The sequence below is a fragment of the Neurospora hispaniola genome (assembly GCF_033458365.1).
Source record: "Neurospora hispaniola strain FGSC 10403 chromosome Unknown B0T23scaffold_6, whole genome shotgun sequence".
Classification (NCBI taxonomy): Eukaryota; Fungi; Ascomycota; class Sordariomycetes; order Sordariales; family Sordariaceae; genus Neurospora; species Neurospora hispaniola.
This window is the reverse complement of record NW_026944411.1, coordinates 251907-273437: the sequence shown is the minus strand read 5'-3', so window position 1 is coordinate 273437 and position 21531 is coordinate 251907. Positions and strand designations below refer to the sequence as shown.

General features: G+C 53.1%; 6 protein-coding genes across 6 annotated transcripts; 3 read left to right on the top strand and 3 right to left on the bottom strand.

The window, feature by feature from the left end:
- Window positions 1-734: 734 nt before the first annotated feature.
- On the bottom strand, window positions 735-4183 carry B0T23DRAFT_183284 (uncharacterized protein). Its single transcript, XM_062833102.1, has 2 exons — window positions 2619-4183; window positions 735-2537 (listed from the first exon to the last, which is right to left on the bottom strand). The coding sequence occupies exons 1-2, from the start codon at window positions 3852-3854 to the stop codon at window positions 906-908; spliced, it is 2868 nt and encodes a 955-aa protein (XP_062690435.1). The 5' UTR covers window positions 3855-4183; the 3' UTR covers window positions 735-905.
- A 4304-nt stretch (window positions 4184-8487) lies between these two features.
- B0T23DRAFT_406037 (uncharacterized protein) lies at window positions 8488-9326 on the bottom strand (the record flags this gene model as incomplete). The annotated part of the gene is made up of 4 exons (XM_062839071.1): window positions 8488-8669; window positions 8800-8868; window positions 8944-9067; window positions 9237-9326. 4 exons carry the CDS (start codon window positions 9324-9326, stop codon window positions 8488-8490), a joined length of 465 nt encoding a protein of 154 aa, XP_062690434.1.
- A 465-nt stretch (window positions 9327-9791) lies between these two features.
- Window positions 9792-10843, top strand: B0T23DRAFT_183122 (uncharacterized protein). The gene has a single exon (XM_062833100.1). It carries the CDS (start codon window positions 10049-10051, stop codon window positions 10640-10642), a length of 594 nt encoding a protein of 197 aa, XP_062690433.1. The 5' UTR covers window positions 9792-10048; the 3' UTR covers window positions 10643-10843.
- On the top strand, window positions 10643-11470 carry B0T23DRAFT_421600 (uncharacterized protein; the record flags this gene model as incomplete). Its single annotated transcript, XM_062839771.1, has 2 exons — window positions 10643-11164; window positions 11220-11470. A coding segment is annotated over one exon (399 nt), but the record flags the coding sequence as incomplete, so codon positions are not given.
- Window positions 11471-12651: 1181 nt separating this feature from the next.
- B0T23DRAFT_183127 (Got1/Sft2-like family-domain-containing protein) lies at window positions 12652-14317 on the bottom strand. The gene is made up of 4 exons (XM_062833101.1): window positions 13911-14317; window positions 13522-13642; window positions 13030-13180; window positions 12652-12970 (listed from the first exon to the last, which is right to left on the bottom strand). Exons 1-4 carry the CDS (start codon window positions 14131-14133, stop codon window positions 12818-12820), a joined length of 648 nt encoding a protein of 215 aa, XP_062690431.1. The 5' UTR covers window positions 14134-14317; the 3' UTR covers window positions 12652-12817.
- A 4866-nt stretch (window positions 14318-19183) lies between these two features.
- Window positions 19184-21482, top strand: B0T23DRAFT_183047 (uncharacterized protein). Its single transcript, XM_062833098.1, has 2 exons — window positions 19184-19479; window positions 19556-21482. The coding sequence occupies exon 2, from the start codon at window positions 19663-19665 to the stop codon at window positions 21259-21261; it is 1599 nt and encodes a 532-aa protein (XP_062690430.1). The 5' UTR covers window positions 19184-19479; window positions 19556-19662; the 3' UTR covers window positions 21262-21482.
- The last annotated feature ends 49 nt before the right edge of the window (window positions 21483-21531 follow it).

Here is a 21531-nt window from a genome sequence, read left to right as displayed (position 1 = left end):
CTTCTCCAGCACCACCATTGTTCTAGAACGAAAAGAAAATGATTGTCTGCTTCGCTCAAGCATATCAACAACGATTTAGCAGAGTAACATCGGGAGATCACAGTACAGGGAGATGTGGCGTGAAACAAAACTTTTTCCGTCTTGAACAAGTAAAAGAAATGCAGAAAATAAAGAACCCGTCATCCCCCCCTTTTTTTTCGTTGTACCCGCGTGCAAGTATCGCTAACGTCTTTTGGACCCGAGGACGGAGTAAAGATATTCCCAGGCTGGTGACGCAGACCCATGAAGTGAATCCGCCCGAGGAAATACCAGCTGGATCCCAGTCAAACAAATGTGAAGGGTTCTTCGTGACCGAGAAGGGGTGTAGACAGCCGACTACCCAACCTGCTTCAGAGGTCATATTGGCATCGCGTAGACAGCGCGACTGGAAGAACCAGTGGCAGCATTTTCCTTTGTCGACGCTTCATCGCCAATTAGGCGACTTCCAAGCTGCACCCCCAAAACGGTTGACAGAAACTCGCTTCTTATGTTGTTCGTCTTTTGTCTTCTACCGTATAGAATGATCCACCTCTCTCTTCCGCTGTTGATACTGAAAACAAAACAAAAATCGAACAAAACGCCAATTCCCAATGTCGAAACACGTATGTAGCGACGAGTGTATCATTCGATTGTAAGATGAACCTATTGGAAGATAGTCGAAACGGGAAAGGCCTAGTATCTTCTTCGTGAGAGGCAGATGGTAGGCATTGTATGGGTGATTCTGTCGGCGGTCAAAGGTAGACGAAGACTGGTAGAGAGCCGTACTCTCTCAGCACAGGGAGACGCCACGATTTAGAATACCCCTCAGCCCCGTACGCGACAAGGGATCACATAACGTATCGGTCTTGTTCCAAACAGGAGCAAATTTAGGCAGACCCGGCGCGATCAGCCCTCAGTGCGTCCTGAAAATGATGTTGGAGAAGCTCGGGGGCGGCGCGGTCTTGGGGCCACAGCTTCGCGATATCGTTGTTGAGCAGAGCGTTGTTGTAGTAATCGAGGAGACACTTAAGACCCTGCTTGTTTGGGGCCTCCTTTGACGCATCCTCCAGCGCCAGAGTACGGAACTCGGAGTACACCTTGTCATTGAAGTTCTTGAGTAGCAGCTTCGACCAGAACTCGTAAAGGGTCAGCATCTCTTTGGGGGTCTCGCCAGCGGTGGCCTTTTGACGCTGGTTGAGGGCCGCTTGACGGATGGCGGTGTAAGGCTGGCGATCCATACGAACATTGGCAGAGTCGGGGCTGTATCGATCTAGCCAGACCACGACATTCGCCCCATTTTCAACGGCGGCACCATTGACACCGTTAGTTTGCTCATGACCTGAATCATTGGACTCATAACCGGCCACGGCAGTGGCTTGGGAAGAGCTCTGGCCTTCCCTGTCGTCATATGCAAGAACGACGACCATCTGTTCAACGGCATTATCAGAAAGGTTTGTCAAGCTCTCGAGTGTGAGCGCAGCCACCGGGGGCGCGTAGTCAGGAACACCTGCTGACAACTGCTGATAACCATTAACGGCAGAGCCATTGGAGGCAGGGTCGTAGTGAGGGGGATTCACGTATCCGGCCTGGAACATCTGGTCCTCGGGGTAACCAGCATACGTGGCTGCCACAGGGTAGTTCTGGGGAATTACTGGAGCACCGTAAGGGGTCATCTGATGAAATGGGCTCTGGTAAGGAGCATAGTTCGTCGGTCCGTTGTGGCGGAGGTGCTCGAGGCGGTCTTCTTCCCGAAGCACAAACTTAGACCATGATTCCTTGCTGCGTAGTCTTTCCTGGCCGTCTTCGCCAATGACAAACTCGATCTTGTCGGAAAGGGAGCAAGCGAAGCGAATGGTCTCCCGATCCTTGCTGAGTTCGCGCATGCGCCTGAAGCTAGCGATCACGTCCAGAAACACCCAGCCGGAGCCATCCATGTGTCTACGAAGGAAGGTATCCTTGCAAAGGTTCTCAAGCGAGAGATAGTACTCGACCTGGGCCTTGATAACCGGCACCATGGGATCGTAGGCCGGATAGTACACATATGGCACGGGGTACTGAGGCGCAGAGTATTCGTGGGGTTGAGCCATCCTCGGTGCAAAAGCAGGGGCGGATCCGTTGCGGCCAGCATTTTGGTTCGAGCCAGTCCACTTGCCTCTGCCCCTAGTTGACTGATTGTAAGAGCCGGAGAACTGACCGGCATGCTGGGGCGGGGAGTTGTGCTGGCGTGATTGGTAAGACGAGTGGCCATACTGACCGTTGCCGGTATAGCCAGACTGGTGAGAGCCAGAGGTGCCATTGTGGCCGCCGCGACCGCGATATCCACCACGACCACGCTCAGGTCGACCCTCGCGGCCAGAGTACTGCTGGCCGTTTACACCGTGGTGTGCTCCGTCTTTGGTGGAGTCAGTTCCCTTGTGATGACGCTCATGGGAGCGGGAAGACAACGATGGTCCTGCCTCGGAGGTTGTTCCAGCCTCATTATGTCCTTCCTTGACGGACGATCCCTTCTTGGTTGCATTCTAAAGGGGTATTAGGTTCTGACTACCATAACGGAACTGCGATATGCGATAAACAGCAGGATGGGGACAACTTCGACTTACAATGGATGTCTCAGCTCCTGAGTCGCGAGCTTGCTCGTTGTTCGCGGAAACCGACAGTTTACGTGCATCCTTCGAGGAGGCTGCGTCGACAGAGGTACGCTTGGAAATGTGAGCTTGGGTGTTCGCGCGCGTAGGCATGTTGGTCTCACGGGGGCGAGATCCGGCACGCTTGTGCCCGTTAGGACCGCCGGTTGTCGGCGCCCTCTCGTTCTGGGAAGTGACATTTGAAGCATTGGTAGCGTTGGTGTTGTGTGGCCTTGTAGACCCTTGCTCACGACCACCCCGAGCTCCGCCTCGGGTCTTAGAACCGCGCGGTGGCAGCGGCGTGTTGAAAACAACGGTAGGCTGAATGTCAACAGCAACCCACGTCTTCTTCTTGGAAGATCCAGAATCCTCCTGAGGTTCCTTCTCGGTAGTCTTTTCCTGAACTTTTTCCTTGGGAGCCTCGGTGCTAGCGCTGGCCGCGGACTTCGGGTCCGGCCACGAGGCGGCATCGGCCACTGGAGGCAAAGCCACCGCATTCTTTTCCTCCTTGTCCACACGCGCGCCCCGGGGGCCGTTCCTGCGCTGCTGTTGATCGGCAGCTCTTGAGAGGTCGGTGGCCTTCCGGTGAGGCTTGTCTCCATTCGCGCCATTCACGGATGTGCTTTGACTCTCGCTGTCTTGGTTCTTGGCCTCGGCGGAAACAGCATCGGAGGTGGGAGCAGGAGAAGTCTTCAACTTGGCGGCCTGTGCTTCCTGTCTTTGCGCCCAAATATTGACTGTGGGCAATGGGGCTTCAGAGAGAATAACCTTGGGCGCCTCCTTGACCTTCTCCTTCTCCTCCTCAGCTTGTTGTTCAGTCTGAGGCTCTTTCTCACTGCCCCGAGCCTTCTTGCCCTTCCGGCCTTTCCTGCCGTCTGTGCTCTCATTCGACCGGGAAGTACGGCTCACGGACCTGGAAATCTTGTCCTCTGACTGCTGCTGAGGCTGTGCTGGTGCCGCTTCATTCTCACGAGTTGTCTTGTTGCTCTCTTCCGTTGCTGGCGCAATAACGGACAAGGACTCGGCATTCTGCTTCAATTGTTCGGCAGGGGATTGGGTGGTCTTGCCGGCTTCGGAGGTCTCGGTGACCTCGGCGTCAATGGGGGTTGCTGACGGTACTGCAGTGGCTGATGACACATCGTCCTTGGTGCTCGGCTGATTAGCAGCCTGGCCCTTCGCGGCTTGTGCGTAGGAAAACGTTGTGCCCGACATTTTGTTTTGGGTAGTGCGGGCGTTAAGCAAGTTGCAAGACGATAGGTTGATCGAGGAGAAGCTCGGTCGGTCGTGCAGACTTGGTCTAGGTCGCCTCGGCTAAACTGCTCACGAAGGCCGCCGGTGATGATCGGATGTCCGGAGAAGAGCGAGAATTACCTCTCCTCTCTGACAATCTGCTGACGGCACTAAGGCCTTTGACGATCTTGAGTGACGACTCGATGTCGGGTACTGCGGGGCAGACTGTTGCTGCAGCTGGACTCGGTTGCACGGTTTTGTCTCGGTCGAAGTCTGAGAGAACGTAGACGTTGCCGAAACAAGGAGCACGATCTTTGGAGAAGGTGTTTGGTGACTCGACAGCAAATATTCTTGCCGATGCGCACGGGTACACCTTCGGGAAAGATCTCGCTTGCGGGGCGTCCAACAGGTGTCAGAACTGTCTGGGCCTCGAGAAGATGAATCGAAGGTGCAGACTGTTGTCGATGACGACCAAGGATGCAGACGAAGGCGAATCAACCAGGAGGGGGAGGAGAGCGGAAGAGAGCGGAGGAGAGCAGATGATGGCACGCCTGGCGTCGAATGCGTAAAGTAAATGCCTGGAGTCCTGCGGGTGTCCAATGACCAGTTGCTGGGTCCACAGAGAGGTCGAGATCTAACCCTAAAGATGGCAGCCTCGGGATGCAGTCTGTAGGTAAAGTGGTAAGAAATGGGGTTGGGTTGCGCGGGTGGGGAGAGGGTTGGTTAAGGAAAAAAAAAAAAAAAAAAAAAGGGAAGAAAAAAAAAGTTATTGGAGGGGACAGTGGTCCTTCCCAAATTGGATCGGATCCAGCAACTGAGATTTGTGTGTGGAATAAATTTTTCTTCGTTCCTGGGTCAAGTTCTGCAGCAGTAGTGGGGATGGACAAGGAAGGTCCGCCGCGTGTCCGTACCTCTACCGTTAACCCACAAGCAGGAATGCTGCGATTGAGGTGCCAATCTATCCACTCACGTTGTCGTGCGAATCCTAATTGATTAGGCGGTTTTCGATTATCGAGTGTGATGCCTGAACAAGAACGAGGTGAGTCTGATTCATGCCTGCCCGGTGCTTGCCCTGTACAAAATAACAGACGGGAGGGTTTGTGCGGGGAGGGGAAGGGACGGGACGGAGGGGAATTGGAGGGGAGGCGTTCAGGTTGCCACGGTTAACGCAGGCCCGTGTATCAGCCACCGGCAACAACTGAAGCGATGTGAGCCACCCAAGCACGGGGCAGCCGCACTGTAGAGGGGCATCTAGGTTCTTAGCATGGAACGAAGTGTGAAGGGCCCAGGGCTCTCCGCCTTCGATCAAACTTTTATTCCAAACTTCCAGGTTCCTTTTTCGAGTCATTGACGCTGGTCGAGATTCGATGAGCCACATCAATGGACATATCGCCGCAGTTGGACCCCCGAATAGGTGACGCTTGTCTCGCGCAGTATGTACAATATTCAATCCTGAGTAGTCGCGTGGTGGACACAAATGAGTACCTTTTTGAGGCTGACGAGTTAAGCACTCAACTTCTAACAAGACCCGAGTCCAAAGGCCCGTAAGATCGACCCTCTGCTTGTGCTATGCGAACTAGCGAGTCTACTTTGAGCAGGTAGCGGTTTCGATCACCGCAGTTTCTAGTACTTTGTGCAAAAACGTGCACGAATCGCTCGCGGGCGGTTGCAAACGCAACACTTCCCGTCCCCTGGCCGCTGCTTTTGCTGATCAGATCGCTGCCGAAGTTTAGGGCACCAAGAGCCCCTCGTTTCAGCTCCATTGTCGCCGAAGGGCCTCGACCTTGATGAAGGGAAACCTGGCTGAACCGGGCGGATGGCACCTAGTGTCCTTGCATCAACGCCTTCACAAACGCAACGTACCGACAGCTGGAAGTGAAGAAAGGAGTGTTCGGCTGACAGTTTAGGTGCGTTGATGTCAACTGATAGAGTAGAGCTGCTGGTCACTTCACATATCCTGATAGCCCCTAAAGTCCTCGAACGGGTGGTGCTTCCAAATCGACAGTAGATTTTGGTAAGCCATATACACCATGTACCATCTCCATGGTCACGCCAAGTGGGTGAGTAAAGCTCGCCATTCTGTCAACATCCGTCCATCTCACATGTAAGCATGGGACATGTACCCAAAATCTCCGCTTGTAACATGTCGATAGCATTTCAGAGCTTGGTGCGACATGGCTCCTTCTGGTCGAGGATCCGAAATTCATTAGAAAACAAATACAAACAGACAAAACTAAGTAAAGCGGCTGACCAAGAACATGTCAAGATCTTCAGCATGTGATTATGGTAGGGGACAAAACAAACACCTACCGCAGCTGGATGACTCGCGGGACCTCTTGCAAAAGTAAACCAGACAACTGATATAGAAAACACCGGAGTTCTGATGTATGATATGACCTGAACATGCCATATGGAACTCCGCTATGGTTTGCTTCCATGCGGTGGTAAAGCGGTCTGGGAATTCGGAAGCACAGCGGGATGTCGGATCTTCCAAGATTGGGAGGTGGGTTAGGGTTCTATTGTCCGTGCCGCCGCCACCGGCCCCCTCCCCAACTGCCCACTCTCGACCAAAGATCAGCATTACGGGCATTCGACGTCGCTATATATAGTTTTAGGAACCATAAATAGGCACAACATACGGACCGGTGAAGGTTACCTCATTTCGAGACGAATTTACCTCCGATTTGAGCACAAAGTGATTGGCATCGTAATACGAGTTCAGAGTGGTCCGTACAATGATGTTACCCCATATTATGAAAGAGGTGATAGAATGATTGATATCTGGTCTTGTTGTTTGATATTTTCAAGGAGCCTATTTCGGCGCCAGAGACGGAGTTTTCTATGTACATAGGTATTTGGTGTGACACGTGCGGGTGCCCCGAACATGGAAAGCGGAGCGGGTGGAGCCGGCGAGGACAAAAGCGAGGAAAACCCGATAGAAGCAACAACAATTTCCAATTCCCGACGACCCCCGACCGCCCCCCGGTCCTTTTCCTATTCGCTTTCGGAGCTTGCCCTGCTGGGTGTGTTGCCCGCAAACTTGTCGATGATGTCCGTACTCCATGACGAAGGTAACTCGAACATTTGATTCTTTACCCAAGACATATTGCCGCCCTGTTTGCAAGCCGCATAACTCTGCTATTGGATCTATAGTTAAAATACATAGTCGCTGACTGGATTCCCTTCTTCCCCCGGACTCCACGTGGATCCAATGACGGGTGTGCGACCCGACCCCGGCCCCCGCATGGAACCCCCGCCCCGCCCCGCCCCGCCCCGCTCAGCTCGCTTCTTCATCGCCCTGCCAGCCAGGACAGCAGTCTCGCCATAACGCCTTGCTACACTAGTATTGTGTATATTCCAGTTTGCTTGTCGCCGCGCCGTGGTGCCGCGTCTTGTTGACCGCCCCAAGTCTGTTTCAACTCAAGTCTCTGGACCATGGAGAGCGAGAAATCATTGTCGGGTCAGCATGGGACAGTGTGTATGTGCACATGTGCATGTACTATGTAATAAGATGCCATGTGCACCACACCTACGCGAAGCGATTGGCCGAAAGGGGAGCAGAAGGGACGAGGAGGGACTGGAAAAATGCGATCAGATCGGATTAGTTGGACCGGATTGGATGGGATGTCGGAGTATGTAGTATAGTGTACTGCGCAGTAGATCAGATCTGCCAGATTCGTCATGGACTGCGTAGTGTACATAGTGTACCCAAGGAGCCAAGGAACGTCCATTGGCGGCAACGGTGGGACCCGGTGAACTGGAGACTGACTGGATGGGGAGATCATCGTTCGGTCATTCGCTGAGAGGGCATGTCGGCGGAACAACGTCCGTCTACCTGCGTCCTAGGTAAAGGTAATTTGTTAAGTGGTGAGCGGAGCAGGGAATTACTTGGGCGCAATGGTTCGCATCAACCTTGACGAGAACGTGGATGGCATAAAACCTGCAACGGAGCATATTAACAACTTGAAACGTGTGAGCTCATGAGGGCACTGAGACTGTGGCTCGGATTTAACCATTTTCCCGAATGCACTTGGTTCGCGGGGAGGGTGCAAATAATCGTAGATCCAATGCCCCCATTTCTGCGACATCCTCAACTAGGGGCCGCGATCATCTTTGGAAATCTTCAACCACTCGCCGGGGAATAACAACCAGTACGGTGTGTTTTTCCGAGATTGAAATGAAGTGTTGCTGTTGGAACAAGTTCTTATGGATACCCGAAACGTTTGACAGGTGTTTTCGGTACATGGTCATTGGCTGTCGTGTCAAATATTGCTAGGCCTGGAACAGACACCGAACCCGATACATTATGGCAAAGCTTTGTTCTACGTGCGTTTATGGAGTCGTTCATCGGTTTGGCCGCTGGGGTCGCTTTCTGGCTTGATTTTAGGTTGCTCATCTGCGCCGTGTCGCAATAGTTGGGATAGGGTCGAGGAAGGGCGTATACCAACAATGGGCGAAAATGATAAAGAGTATGGTAGAATATGTGCTGGTAGCATCAATAGTTGTCGAGTAAGATTGTTTGGCGCGACGCTGGCTTTTTCTTTGTTCATCAGATAGAGTCCTTTAGCATCTGGTTGTTGTCCATACAGGTCGAGATTCGATCAGACTCGTGGTTCTATTGGGCCATGGTCTCTTGGTGTGTTCTTGCGTCGCTCTTTCGAGTATGGACAGAACTGCTGCATACAGTTGGTTGACGAAAATACTGTCTTGTACCGTCTACATGGCCTTCTTTGGCCTCCTTGTTCAAGATTTTAATGATGAGGAGCTGCTGCATCGGCGAAAGAGCTAGTGGGTAGCCTAGTGTTGTTGTCAGATAATTTGATGGAGGTACATCCCCCCATTGAGCGTCACGGGTTGAGAGTGAAACGCACGCTTCGTTTGTTTCGAGGAAAAATCGACATTCGAAAGGCTTTGCCGCGCCGAGAACTGAAGACGGACTTGTCGTCGTCCATCGGAGCGGGATGTGGGTCTGCGTTGGCTAATTGTTCGGATCTACCTGTACGTCAAGCGACTGGTCACATGAGGCAGTGTCTCTACCGCAACGGTGTAGAAGCATTCCATTGAAGAAAACGTACCTTGAAATGTCTGCATGTGCACCGCCGTTTTGCATCACCGCAAGCAGATTCAGGGTCTTCGGCCGCAGTTCGGGTAACACCGTAACCCTTGACTGCCCTGCAGAAGGAGATAGTCTGTGCCTGTAGACAATGCCAATCACAAGTATTGACCCACAAGTAGTATAATCCCACAACATACTTCTGCCCTCAAAGGCTTGTCGGATATCCTGCATGCGCATGCTCATGGCGAAACGATGATCCCTTATGGGATGTTTGGGTCGGAGGACCGGGGGGGGGGGGGGGACAGTACATGACAAGGGTTGGACGCCACTTCAGCAAGCAGGAACCAGGAACCGAGACACCGGTGCGCGGATCCACAAATAGGGCTGACCAATGACATATTATACAATCGCCAAGTTCAACCTCACGGCATATAAATGCAGATTCTCAGATAAAACTCCAAAGCAATGAAAGTGGTGGTTGCTCCCAAACCCCCTTCATTGGCGACCGCGATGGCTTCATACGACCGTTCAGGCAAGATCCTCCAGAGGCACCCCCATCTCCACTGATGCAAGGCCCAGACCACCTTCTATAAGAGTCGTTAAACATCTCTGCTACAGGTACCACCTACCTACCTCTAGCGATACCTCTAATCATTTCAGGCCCTTGGACTTCCCCGCTGAAGCTTTATTCGCGCCTACCTCTCGCTACTTCACTTGCCCTAGGGGTCACTTGCCTCCTGTATTTCCTTCTCTCTTCAGGTGCCTAGTTGCCTGTACACTCCCCCGCAGACCCTCGGGCAGATTCGAAACACCCCCTGACACGCTCCGGACAAAGAGTGCCCGCGTCCACCAGTAAGGCGCGCCTTCCCAAAACGTGTCCACCAATAGCCAATAGGGCGCGCCTTCCCAAATCGGCTGTTTTTTTTGTAGGGCTGAGCCTGTGACTAAAGCAAATCTCGCGCTCGCCCCGGGCCTCTCTCGTTCTTCTCCTCTTTCCTCTTCTTCAACGATCGCAACCAAAGCTTTCAACAACATCAACAACAACATTCTGTCTTCATTTTCTGCAAACTGCAACAACGCTTTTCATCTCATCAATCACTCAGCAATCACCATCAACAAAATGCAACAACCAAGATCGAACGAGTTGTCCCCCATTGGAGCCTTCCTCATGAGGATCCTTTGGCTGCTCTTCACATCGGCCGCCAACTGCCTCCAGCTTCTCGACGCCACCTTGTGGCCGGCTTGGAAGGCATCGGTCATGTGGCTGGACCACCACACCATCGGTACAATCATCAGCATTGTCGACGCCGTCACAGGCACACACTCACTTTCGACAATCACGCCGTTCGGTATGCTGGCCAGACTCGCCGCATCTCTGCTGTACAAAATCATCGACTGGTTCCCCGAGGTTCCATCGTTCCCTGAGCAGAGGTGTGGTTCCAACTATCGCAGTTGTTCGACTCAGACAACAACGGACGATCCCAACATCTCAGCCATGCTGGAGTTCTTCGGTTCTGGTCTCGACTACCTCACCGAGTTCTTCGCCACTGGTCTGAAGTCCGTTGTGTCACCCTTCGACGGCAACACTCCCAAGTCCTCGACTTCCTCTCTCGTCGCTGTCCCGCGCACCCCTGTGAGACAGCAAAGCTCGCTCGCCAACAAGACCAAGAGCACGAGTCCCTCGTTTTACGGTTCCGACGATGACGCGGCCTAGAGCCCTGCTGATTCCAAAGGTCCCGATCTCGACAACTTTTCCGTCTGTTCATCGTTCCATCCATCGGGCGAAGAAGACTGGTTATCAGATCACTCTTTCTTCGACAGCCCAATTCCAGCTGTCAAGAAGGAGCAGAAAGCGCGCGTCGCAAGGCGCGGATCTGGTTCGGACTCGGACACCTCCACGCTTTCGGAGAGAGAGAGGCGTCAGCAATGGCGCAGGGCAAATGATGAGCGTGTGCGAGAGTACGCGGCGAATCGTCTTGCTCAGGAGGAGAGGCAACGTCAGGCTCGGGTCGCTTTGGAGGCCCACTGGCGTCGTCAAGAAGAAGCTCGAAAGGCTCCTCGGGGCCCTAGAGTTATCCGGGACCCTATTTCGGGCCGGGTCTACACGAACTAGCCAACTAGTGTAGTCTTCTGCGGGGAGTGTAACATGATCGCGCACACCGGGTGCAGATTGTGTGCGCTATGAAGGGGTAAGAGTGCGGAGGAGAGTACCTGGCGATTATCTGAGGCGCAAGGAGTGAGTTCTTCCAAACCCCCAATCTGGTTGTAACAAATTACTAACAGTCTTTCAGCTCAGTGGAGGACAACAGATTCACACGACGGACCGCATCGGAGGAGTTGGGGGCGGGGTGGAGGACTTACACTGTGAGGCGCGAAGCCGGGAAGCACGATCGGACCGCATCGGAGGAGTTGGGGGGCGGGGCGGAGGACTTACACCGTGAGGCGCGAAGCCGGGAAGCACGATCAAGCGATCGACAAGACATCCAGGCAAGTACATTGACTTTCTTAGAAGAAAAAAACAAAAAACAGAAAAAAAAAAAAAGAACATGTAGACTTAATAGACTGGAGATGGAGTTGGGGGTGTTGGGAGTTGGGGGCGTTGGGAGTTGGGGGCGTTGGGAGTTGGTGGCGTTTGGAGTTTTGGCGTACTAATCTAGCTGGGTTGTGAGTCGCGAAGTCGCGCTCAATTTTCCCTCCCGATCACAAGTGTGGGGTAAAAAGGGTAGTGAAGTCGGACGTCTATGCCTCCACGTGGCACTACCTGGAAACCTAGGTAGCTTTGCTGCCTAGGGCCAAATAGACGACGCATCGCGAGACTTGATGGGCGGGGGAGGGGAGCTGGGGAGAATGTCATTTTGGAAGGAATGGAGGATGGATGGGTGTCTGGGAGTCGGGGAACTTGGGCGTTGTGCGGTGGGATTTGGCTTGGTAGAATGATAGATAGTGCAGACGAATAGAATGGCTCTTCTCACATTATTTTCCCCCTGCCTGCATGCAAACCGTGCCTTGGCTATGACAACTGACAACAGGGTGATGTGGGCATCATGGAAGGGGTAGTGAGACAATGAGACAGATATGGCACGGGATATCTATCTCTATGGCGGCTGCAAGATATTGACAGCAGTAGCAGCAGGCTTGTTACAAGTGCTTGTCAAATTATCGTCCATCCTTGATGAAGTCTCCACGTCCGGGCGAGGGCGGTGAACTTGGTTCGGTGATGGACATGGACATAATAGGCATGGGATGGCCGTCCGCTGCGTCGTAGATCGTGTTAACCAAGTTCGCTCCAGCCTCCACAGGTTTATCTTGCGGTTGTGGTGCCAATGACTGTGAGTGTGTGGGTGTGGATGTGAAGATAGCTTCCAGTCAGATGGGATATCGCTCATCAAGTTCTGCTCGAGGTTCCCACTCGGTTGGTTTGGTTCGGTGCCATCAAGCACAGTTCCCATGACGAGAGATCGCCAGCGTAAGTAGAGTACGTTCCACTTGGATTCGGGTTGCCTTGCCCTTAAGCCGTCCGTCACCATGCTGAGCAACTCCAACGGACTCGAGAGCATGGAATGTCAAGTGACTCGAGGTGATGACCTGTGACGGGATGCATGAACTGGTCTGAGGAGAAGCAGGCTTGTTGGAAGTATGCGTGCTGCAGTGGCGTTGGAACAAGTCATGGTATTGTGAATAACAACCGCGAGTCTTTCTGATGAGAATGACTTGTATTATTTACGGCACTATCCATAACCCATACTTGACAAAGCCTGCTTTCAAGTATACACGCAATCCGAAAGACGCATTGTCGGAGCACAGACGTGTCAAAGATGCCCTGCAGCAGACAAGCGCACTGCCAAGCGGCCTACCACAAGCGTACACCCATCTCAAACCATCCATTTGTTCACCCAGACATCCAGGCGGCGGCTCTGCGGGCCCCGAAGGAGGTCGCAACGCGAAGACCATCCGCCCCCATAGGGAAGTAGCTGACTAGGTACCAGATCAGAGCCGCCATCTGGACGAGGGCGGAGAGAAGGGTGAGGATGGTGCTGTGTAGCTATTTCCTATCATGTTAGTCAACTATGATACGCCAGACAAGGGCTAGAGCGAACTCACGCTAAGAGCAAAGTACATGGTCAGGATCAAGGAGCCAAAGTATGCCGATGTAAAAGGCAACCTTGTACCAGAGGTCAGGTGCTTCAAGTACGCCCAAGGTCCCATCATAGCCGCAAAGGACGTGATGAAGAGTATCGAGCCGAGGGTCCACCTATGGGTCAGGGACCGCATGCGTTAGCAAGACATCCATAGTTGACTATCCGATCTGCCCCTTAGAATGTCGATGATACCAACAAGTCATCCAAGCGCCGGATGATCGGCCTCGTAGAGTCATCGGGCCGCCAACATGGCTAGACTATCATGCGAATATTGTGCATATGCACCATCAAACAGATATAGCGGCGGGTTCCAGTGCATAATGATGAGCCAAGTTAAGAAATGGGGGAGGGGGGGAAGTTCCCGAGAGAGGGAGTAAGGGCTGGGCTTGGGAAAGCAACTTGGGTGGTGGATGGAGGGAAGGGGGAAGGTTGTGAATAACAAGGAGGCGCTCACAGGATTACGAGCTTGCGCGGCTTTAGTGACAACACTGGGAACAAGGCGAAGGCCAGGACGAAGCAAGCCAGCGCGCCCAGATTGCAAGCAGCGAAAATCAGCATGCGGTCCCACCGGCTCACTGTAGAGTACTCGTTAGCTGTGCTGTAGTGTCCATGATCTCCAAAGAGGACGTGAATATAAAGGAGGATGAAACCGCTATACCCTCCCCTCCCCCCCACCATCTACATGCTCAGCAACCTGGTGACTAAGACACGGAAACGCAAAAGCGGCACATGTCCTGCACCGCGAATCCCCTCTGCAGGGGTACGAAGGGCAAATGCTGCAAAGCACAGCAGGCAACATGGGAAGACGAGCAACTGAAGCAAGCACCAGGGGAGTTGACTCACAAACAAACCAGCCTTCTTCCTCTTCTCGACGGGTAGGGGCTGGAAGAGCAGCACCGGGGCCTTCAGTCGTTGGTAGTTGAACATAGCCACCATTGCCGAAGGGGTTGAGAGACTTGATGGATGATAGTAGACCGCGCTGTTGGGACGTGTTGACAGGAATGTCCGCTTCTCGGCGGGACCATCCTAGAGAGCTCAGCGAGTCTCGGAAAGACGCCGAAGCCATGATGGAGAGACGGGGATGTCTAGGGTCGGGTGTCGGGAGTATGAGACCGTGGGGGTGGAGCCTTGGTGAAATGGGAGAGTTCCGGTCTCGTTTCCTTCAGGACCACAAACTGGCCAGTACTTTGGAACTATGTAAAGATGGAGTGTCCAGTGACCGTCTCTATGAGGACGATTACGGACAAACAAGGCCGGAGCTGACTTGTGATAGATCGGATGGAGAAGGGGTGTGTAGATGGTCGAGCAAGCGGTGTTATTGGGTAGCGGTGCCGGAGTGGGTGGTGCGGTAAGGTGAGATACGCTCGCAGCGGGTAGGGCGACTGACGGCAGAAGCGACCACAGACTGTATCCGAAGAGGGAGAATTAGTCTTGAATGTTTGATATCAGGGAAGAGGCAATCATGCGACCACCAGACGGCCAGAGGTCGACAGGAATAAGACCCACGTTTGGTGTTCAGATGATACCGCAGTCAAGTACGCGACAAGCTCGGGAGGCTATCGGCTGCAAAAATAGCAGGTTTTGGCGATCTAGTTCAAGCCCCTGTCTTCCAATTGTTGGAAACGCTTGGGGGTCGTCTGGGGAGAGAGAGTTCCGTGTTTGTCGCCGCCTTCCGACGCGGTGTGCGTGTTCAACAGTGTCGTTACGTAGGGATGCCTGGCACACGATATCGGCAACTCGGGTATCTGGGATAGCTGGGTGGCCGACTAGTGTGCGTGGTTATGTGAAGGTGCAAATGATAGAGCCTAGATACCTACTAGACTAGTACACACATAGGTTGATCGCGTTAGGGTGATGGATGGGGTACGCAGCTCAGATGCGCGTGTTGGGGCGTGTCGCACTGGTAGTGACAGCTGGAGGTTGCTGCCCTGCCCTGCACACAACAACCGAGTGAGGTTCATGGGTTGCTCGGAGTTGAATGACTGAAGCTTCCTGGCTCTAGCCACCTTACACTACACTAGGTACACTGAGTGGCCAGCTCGGCCAGCTAGCGGCGGCAGTGAGGTGGGAATGCAACGGCCTGATCGGACGCAACCACAGGCTTTGCCGTCTGTCATCTGATTGGCCAGTCTATACCATCCTTGGTCCACAAGGTGATCACGGACCCAGCTCGCAGGGTGGCATCCAAAGCGACGTGGGGAGGCATCCACTCACCTCACGCCGGGCGCCCTCTGGCATCCTCTCCAAAACTGAACCCATTCGTTTAGAGGGGCTGTCAGTCAGTCCTCCGCCATGAGGGGAAACAGTCCTACAGCTGAGGGGCAGCCATTGTCGAATGTTGCACAACTACTACTATGTAGCTCCAGAGAGACAACCCTCAACAGACGACGCGGCGAGGAATGACTTCCGATGTGCTTTGCGGCAATCAACCGTACTCGATAAACGGCAAAGGAACGGAAGCATGGAAATTATATGAATAGCATGGGGCGTCTCCTTGACGGTCTTGTCCTTCAACGTCAGCAATGGTGCGGGGTCCATGGGCCTCTGAGGACCACAGTACGTATGTGCAGCTTCACCAACACGCCTCGCTTGCGTAGCGCGGGGTCTTACTACGGAACCTGGAGAATCAGACAGGGTAGGCTCTAATCCCGATAGCGACGAGGGCTCAACGTCTTAGATGACACTTGGCGCGATAAGACGGCGATGGGGATGTAGATGGCGATGGCTAGGATCTGCCAACATCCTTCCTCTTGCTGTCCAAGAGTCCTACATCGGCCGGCTCCTCAACTGCAGTGCTGGATGCCGGTCGAACCCCCAACTTCTCGGTGAGTGGCCCTTTCTGCCTCGGAATCATCGTGCCGGCTGTTGTTCGCCTGATGAAGGGCATCTTGTTGGATGAGTGAATGGTTACGGCCGAAGTCTCTTCGACAGAGAGGCGTCGTGCATGGCATGTTGAAGATTTATTGGCATGCATATTGCCAGAGCTTTCAAGTACGTTCGTATATGGTAGCTCTAAGCGCAGCATTATGCACTAGGAGTCTTTGTGTCTCTATCAAGCTTGAATACAACCCAGACTGCTGCGTAGATAACTCAGATCGGATAAAGCAGTCCGCACCACCAAGGAAGGTCTGGAGTAGGGTAGATTTGGACTGTGTGAGCATGGGCCCTGAACTGGGTGTGAGGTTGCCATGATCAACGTTTTCGGATTGGTGTGCCTTGGTGTCTCACCTGCCGAGTCACGCTGACAGACAGGTGCCCTCCATGATCCCAGGATGCTCCTCGCCCATCATACCTTTTTACAAAAATTTCACATCTCCTCCGATGTTCCCGATCAGCTAAATCATCAGCCCGAAAGATGTCGAAGGAAATCCGCATGGGTATCAGGCAGTGTTGTAGCGATTGCATATTGATTCCTGCCATGATTCCAGCCCACCCTTTTTGACCGATAAGATCAGAAGACATTGTTGATAAGTCATCGGTAGTGGAATGTGTGGGTGGCCTCGTATACACATCTTTACCCTCTCCTCGGTAAATATCAGTATATAAGATGCTGATGAGCCGCTTGGATATCATGGGCTTTTGTTAAACTTCACTGAAACCCGAACTATTCTTCTTCTGTGATTCTTGACTCTTTATTGCCAAGTTGCATAAACTCTGAACATCAATCTCTAACCACCAGGCAGCGCTCACCTTGTCACTGTCCAGTTACTTCAAACGCCACCTTCATTCTCCCATATCTCAAGTTGCACGAGCCTCGTTAAGATTCAGCCAGGCAAACATCAGTGCTTCACTGTACGCCTTCCACAACTACAAGAAACCAGAGACATCAGACATCGGGCAATTAGCCAACCGGGACCGGCATCCATTTGGCCAGTTTCCATGCAGGACAAAAAGGACGTGGTGTCTCAAAGAGCATTGCGGATCTGAAAAATCTAAGAAGTAGGACAAACTGGAATCACAAAGACAGGACACAAGGCCACGCAACCCACCCCAGGTTCAACTCAACAGCCAGGAGGCTATCTCGCTTATACAAGGTTCCGTGGATTGCCCCAATCAGTGATCGGACCTGGGCTGAGCAGTCAGCTTACAGAGACTTACATCCATCATCATCTTGGGGGTCAGCCTTGTTGAGCTCAACGCCAAATGGTCCTGAAGGTCCATTGATCAACGAGAAAACTGTTAGCAACCGTCACCCGCGGTGAGGTAGCGGTCGACAGCAGGCGACAGCGGACGGTGTTCAGACTGTGAAAGGAGATTAGGGACCCGCGGACGGCCCGGGGATCAGCTTGACCAGGCCCCACTTTGGATCGGTAGTGTAAGTCCGAGTCTGGGGATGGCAGCATCCGGATCCAAGCAAGTACCCCAAGGCATGATTGCTTAGAGGTTGACGGTTGATGGATCAGTTACGGCGCACACTTTGAGAATTCCTCATTACAGCGCACCCGCACTATTCAAACCATTCACAAGAACAAGACGGTCGGAAAGACGAAACGAGATAGTCAAGCACAAACCCCAGCGCATCGGCTGCGTGCTAGTTTTTCATCGGCGACACGCCGGCATCTCTTACACATTCGGAAGAGTTACCACCGCACTCTCACCTCAATAACACTGGCATAGCACAGTTTAGCACTCTTACGCGAAACGCAGGCAACGACCATCTCTGCAAGTGCATACCAGGCATTGCGAATTGGCTCTGGTATTTTCCCCGTTCTCATCACATCTCAGATCTTTCTCCTCCGTTAGGTCCCCATCGCCTACTCCTCCCCACTCCGTACCCCGCCTCTCTCTTTCTGCTTAAGACATCATCTTGCAGGGCACTCGAGGTGGGACGGTTTTGACCTCTTTTTATAACACCACGATCTCCAACTGTATAGCTATCTTTGACTCGCTTTCTCCCAACAGCGAGGCAAACATTATTCTTGGGCACTTCTCTGATCGTCGGAAGTTGACTCACGCAACAGCACGTACAACTCAGCCTGCCTCCCAGCCGCCGCTTCCGCGCTGCATTCCGCTCATACAGCCCGCAGCCAGCCAGCCAAGTTACCGCTCGGAGCGCATACATATTGTCGGGTGCTCGAAAAGGACAGGGCTCTTATTTCGAGGCCGATGCGCTTGACCTTCACTCAGTTGGCCCTCAAGTTCTAACGCCTTCCACCTAGCACTGTGTGCACAGACAACAAGTCATTTTTACAACGCCTCCCAAACCGAGGGAAATCTCAACGCGCAAACCTTCTCGTCTCGTTGCGAATTCTAAATACTTCAGCCCCTCTACCCCCCCTCCCTCACCCTTCTCTTGGGTCTTACACGGCGCGTCAGCACTTATTGCCTCCCGGGGCTCTTGGAGTGCTAGGGTGGTGCAAAACCAATACCACGGCAGAGGACGGATTACGATACCGATAGGAGTACATTCCTTCCTTGTGGCTGTACGTACCATATATAGGCCGGCCGCCATCACACAATCTGTAATAGGACATCCAGTGCCTCCGCTTTACCGCCTTTCTGTTAGTCCCCACCTTCCACCCCAAAAGTTTCCCTCTCAGAGTCAGCGGCGCTTTCTCCGCACATCGCACAACAACCTGGCAAAGTTGACTCCTTCCTCTCCCAACTCATTCTGCTCCCTGCACCTCGCCTCTCCCTGCCCGCTGTCTGCTGTGATGCCTCGCACCTGCTTCAAAACATCCACAACGAGGTAGCAACCTACCGCTGTCCTGCTTGGTGCGGTGCAGTGCATTCAAACGGGACGTTCTGCTGACTCATCCCAGTCATTGCCCAACAGAAAAGGCCGATTGAACTGAAGCCTTGGATCTCAACCGCGAACCACTGCAACCACTGCAACCTGCAACCACTTCACACCCCTTGTCGCTTTCGCTCTCCGTTCCTATTCGGCGACTGAAGCGTAGGCAAGATCCGACATAAAAAAAAAAGGCTGCGGTTTGGGCAATCGCTTGCCCCTTTCTTTTTCTTTCATTGCAGTGCATTGCCTTTGTTGTCCTCTCCGGCGACTTGGCTCCCTTGCCTTCACGGGCACTCGTTACAAACTTCCCCGAACATTGCCAAGGGCAGTTAGGCGGCTACACACCCCAACCCGACATTCACCACAATCGCCCACATTAAACCGTTCACCAACCGCCGACTTCGACATCCCTCGACGACACGGTTCTGAGTTCCTGCGCAAACCTTGCAAGTGCTTGCGAAGGAATTGGATGCCATTGATCCCCAGTTCCCACCGAATATCTTGTCCTCAGACCACCGCGACTCAGCGACACGTCAGCCTTGCAGTTTGCTCTCTCCTGACATCTTCCCGCATCGCTCCAAGCAAACCCACCACTCCAACCGCGGCACCGAGTCATACTCAACCTCACTGTTGTTCGGTTGCTTTATACTTCCATTTTATGGCTGGCTGTTTGCGAAGGTAAGCCCCCCATACATACCCACATCACTTGGTACGAGGCTGGGATTTCTTTTGCTGACGCTTGGTGGCACTCTAGGGCCCTCCTTATTCAATAAACTCGTCTAGGCGCCACATCGTTGGCTCTGGAAGAACAAGGACACGCAAGCAGACACCGAAGGATCCACCAGTACGATTCCCAACAACATGGCACAACACGGATTCCCAATGGGCGGGCACAGTGGAGGAGGCATTGACCCGAACGACCTGGCCATGGGGGCCAATTTTCATGGCTCCTTCCAAAACAACTACCTCAACCACACCAACAACTCGTCGAATGGGTTTTCTAGCGGCTCAGCTTTGTTTGGAGACGATGAACTTCTCGATGGTTTGAACAGTCCCAGTGATCCTCATGTCGGAATGCAGGGTCATGGGCAAGACTTTGGCGGAATGAATGATGTTGGCATGAACTTTCCGGATTCTTACCATCAAAGCCTGCCCATCAACCAAGCTCATACAAACGGCTATTCGAGCACTCCCGACGGCGATCCGATAGCATCGCCATTTGTCCATAACTTCTCGCATTTTCGGCAAATGCAGCACCCTCAATCCTTCGGAACATCGCTCCAGTCGCCCATGTCATACGCTGGGTCACCATTGGCGAATACCGACATGAACAGTGATGGGACTGACCCAAATTTCTTGAGCGCAAAGGCACATACCAGGATACCGCAAACCATGCAGCGCAAGTCGTCCACCACACGAAGCCCTCTTACCCCCAAGGCGATAGACATGGCCGGACTGTCGGTGAACTCGGGATCATTTGGCCCTCAGCCCATCAGAACATCAGGCCCCCACCATGAGAAGTCCCATTCCGCGCAATGGATGCAAACCCCACAGAGTCTCTCCTCGTTTCCTGGGTCTGGTTTCTCCTCACCTCTTCAGGCAGGCCTTCATGGCCCCCATGCTCAGATCAATGACATTCTGTTGAAGGGCGGCACATCCATGCCCGCCAAGCTTGGCACCGCGACCTCCTCTGTGTCGACACAAGAAGCAAAGAGGAAGAGGAGGCGCGAGTCACATAACCTCGTTGAAAGACGGAGACGTGATAATATCAACGAGCGCATTCAAGATCTTAGCAAGCTTGTCCCTGCCCATCGTCTAGAGGATGAAAAGATTCGCAAGGCAATTCAAAACGGAACGCCCCTTTCACCCACGCTTGCGGGCATTTCAAGTCCTTCCCAAGCCACATCAGCCCTAGCTGGACCTGGAGCCAGACGAGCGGCTGGCAGCACGGCTGGAAACATTACGACAGGCCTGCCGATTGAGGAGAAGGATAAGGGCCCCAACAAGGGCGATATTTTGAATGGTGCGGTGAGCTGGACTCGAGATCTTATGTGGATGGCCTACCTCAAGATCCAACAACAAGAAGAGCTCATCAATGCCTTGTTGGAGCGTGGGGGTACGGTACCCTTTGAGATCACCGATGATGAGAAGCGGATGCAGACAGAGCTTATGGAGGCCATTGCCAGAGGAGAGGACGGTAGCGGGAAGACCCGGGGTTTCTCGTACTCTCGCACGGCTGGCACTGGCCTTCGCGTTCCCCATCATACGGACTACAAGGGTGAGCCCTTGAACACCAACGGTGTCAATGGCGAACACCTTTCCACCAGTCCCGCCCATGGTGGCGCCGACGGGAAGTTCAACGATGGCCTCGATGCCGGCGACTTCCTTGAATATGAGGATGACGGCGCTGACATGGAGTTCAAAGAGGAGGACGAGTATGGAATGGACTTGACTCAATGATCGTAGGAATCGGATTTGGTTGATCGCGATGCTAGTGTGGATTATAGTTTATCTTCTCTTTTCTTTTGTTGCGAACGCAGGGCGGGGGGCTTTCTCATCTCTTAACCATCGCTTGGAACCCTATGGACATATCATTTATTATCTCGGCCATGATCATCACTTGACAGGCTTTCATATCCCTGATCTGCATTTTCATCGCAGCGGCACATTGGGAACGGGGTCTAGGTACTTAGCATTTCACTGGTCGTTCAGGGATTGAGCACAAATGTG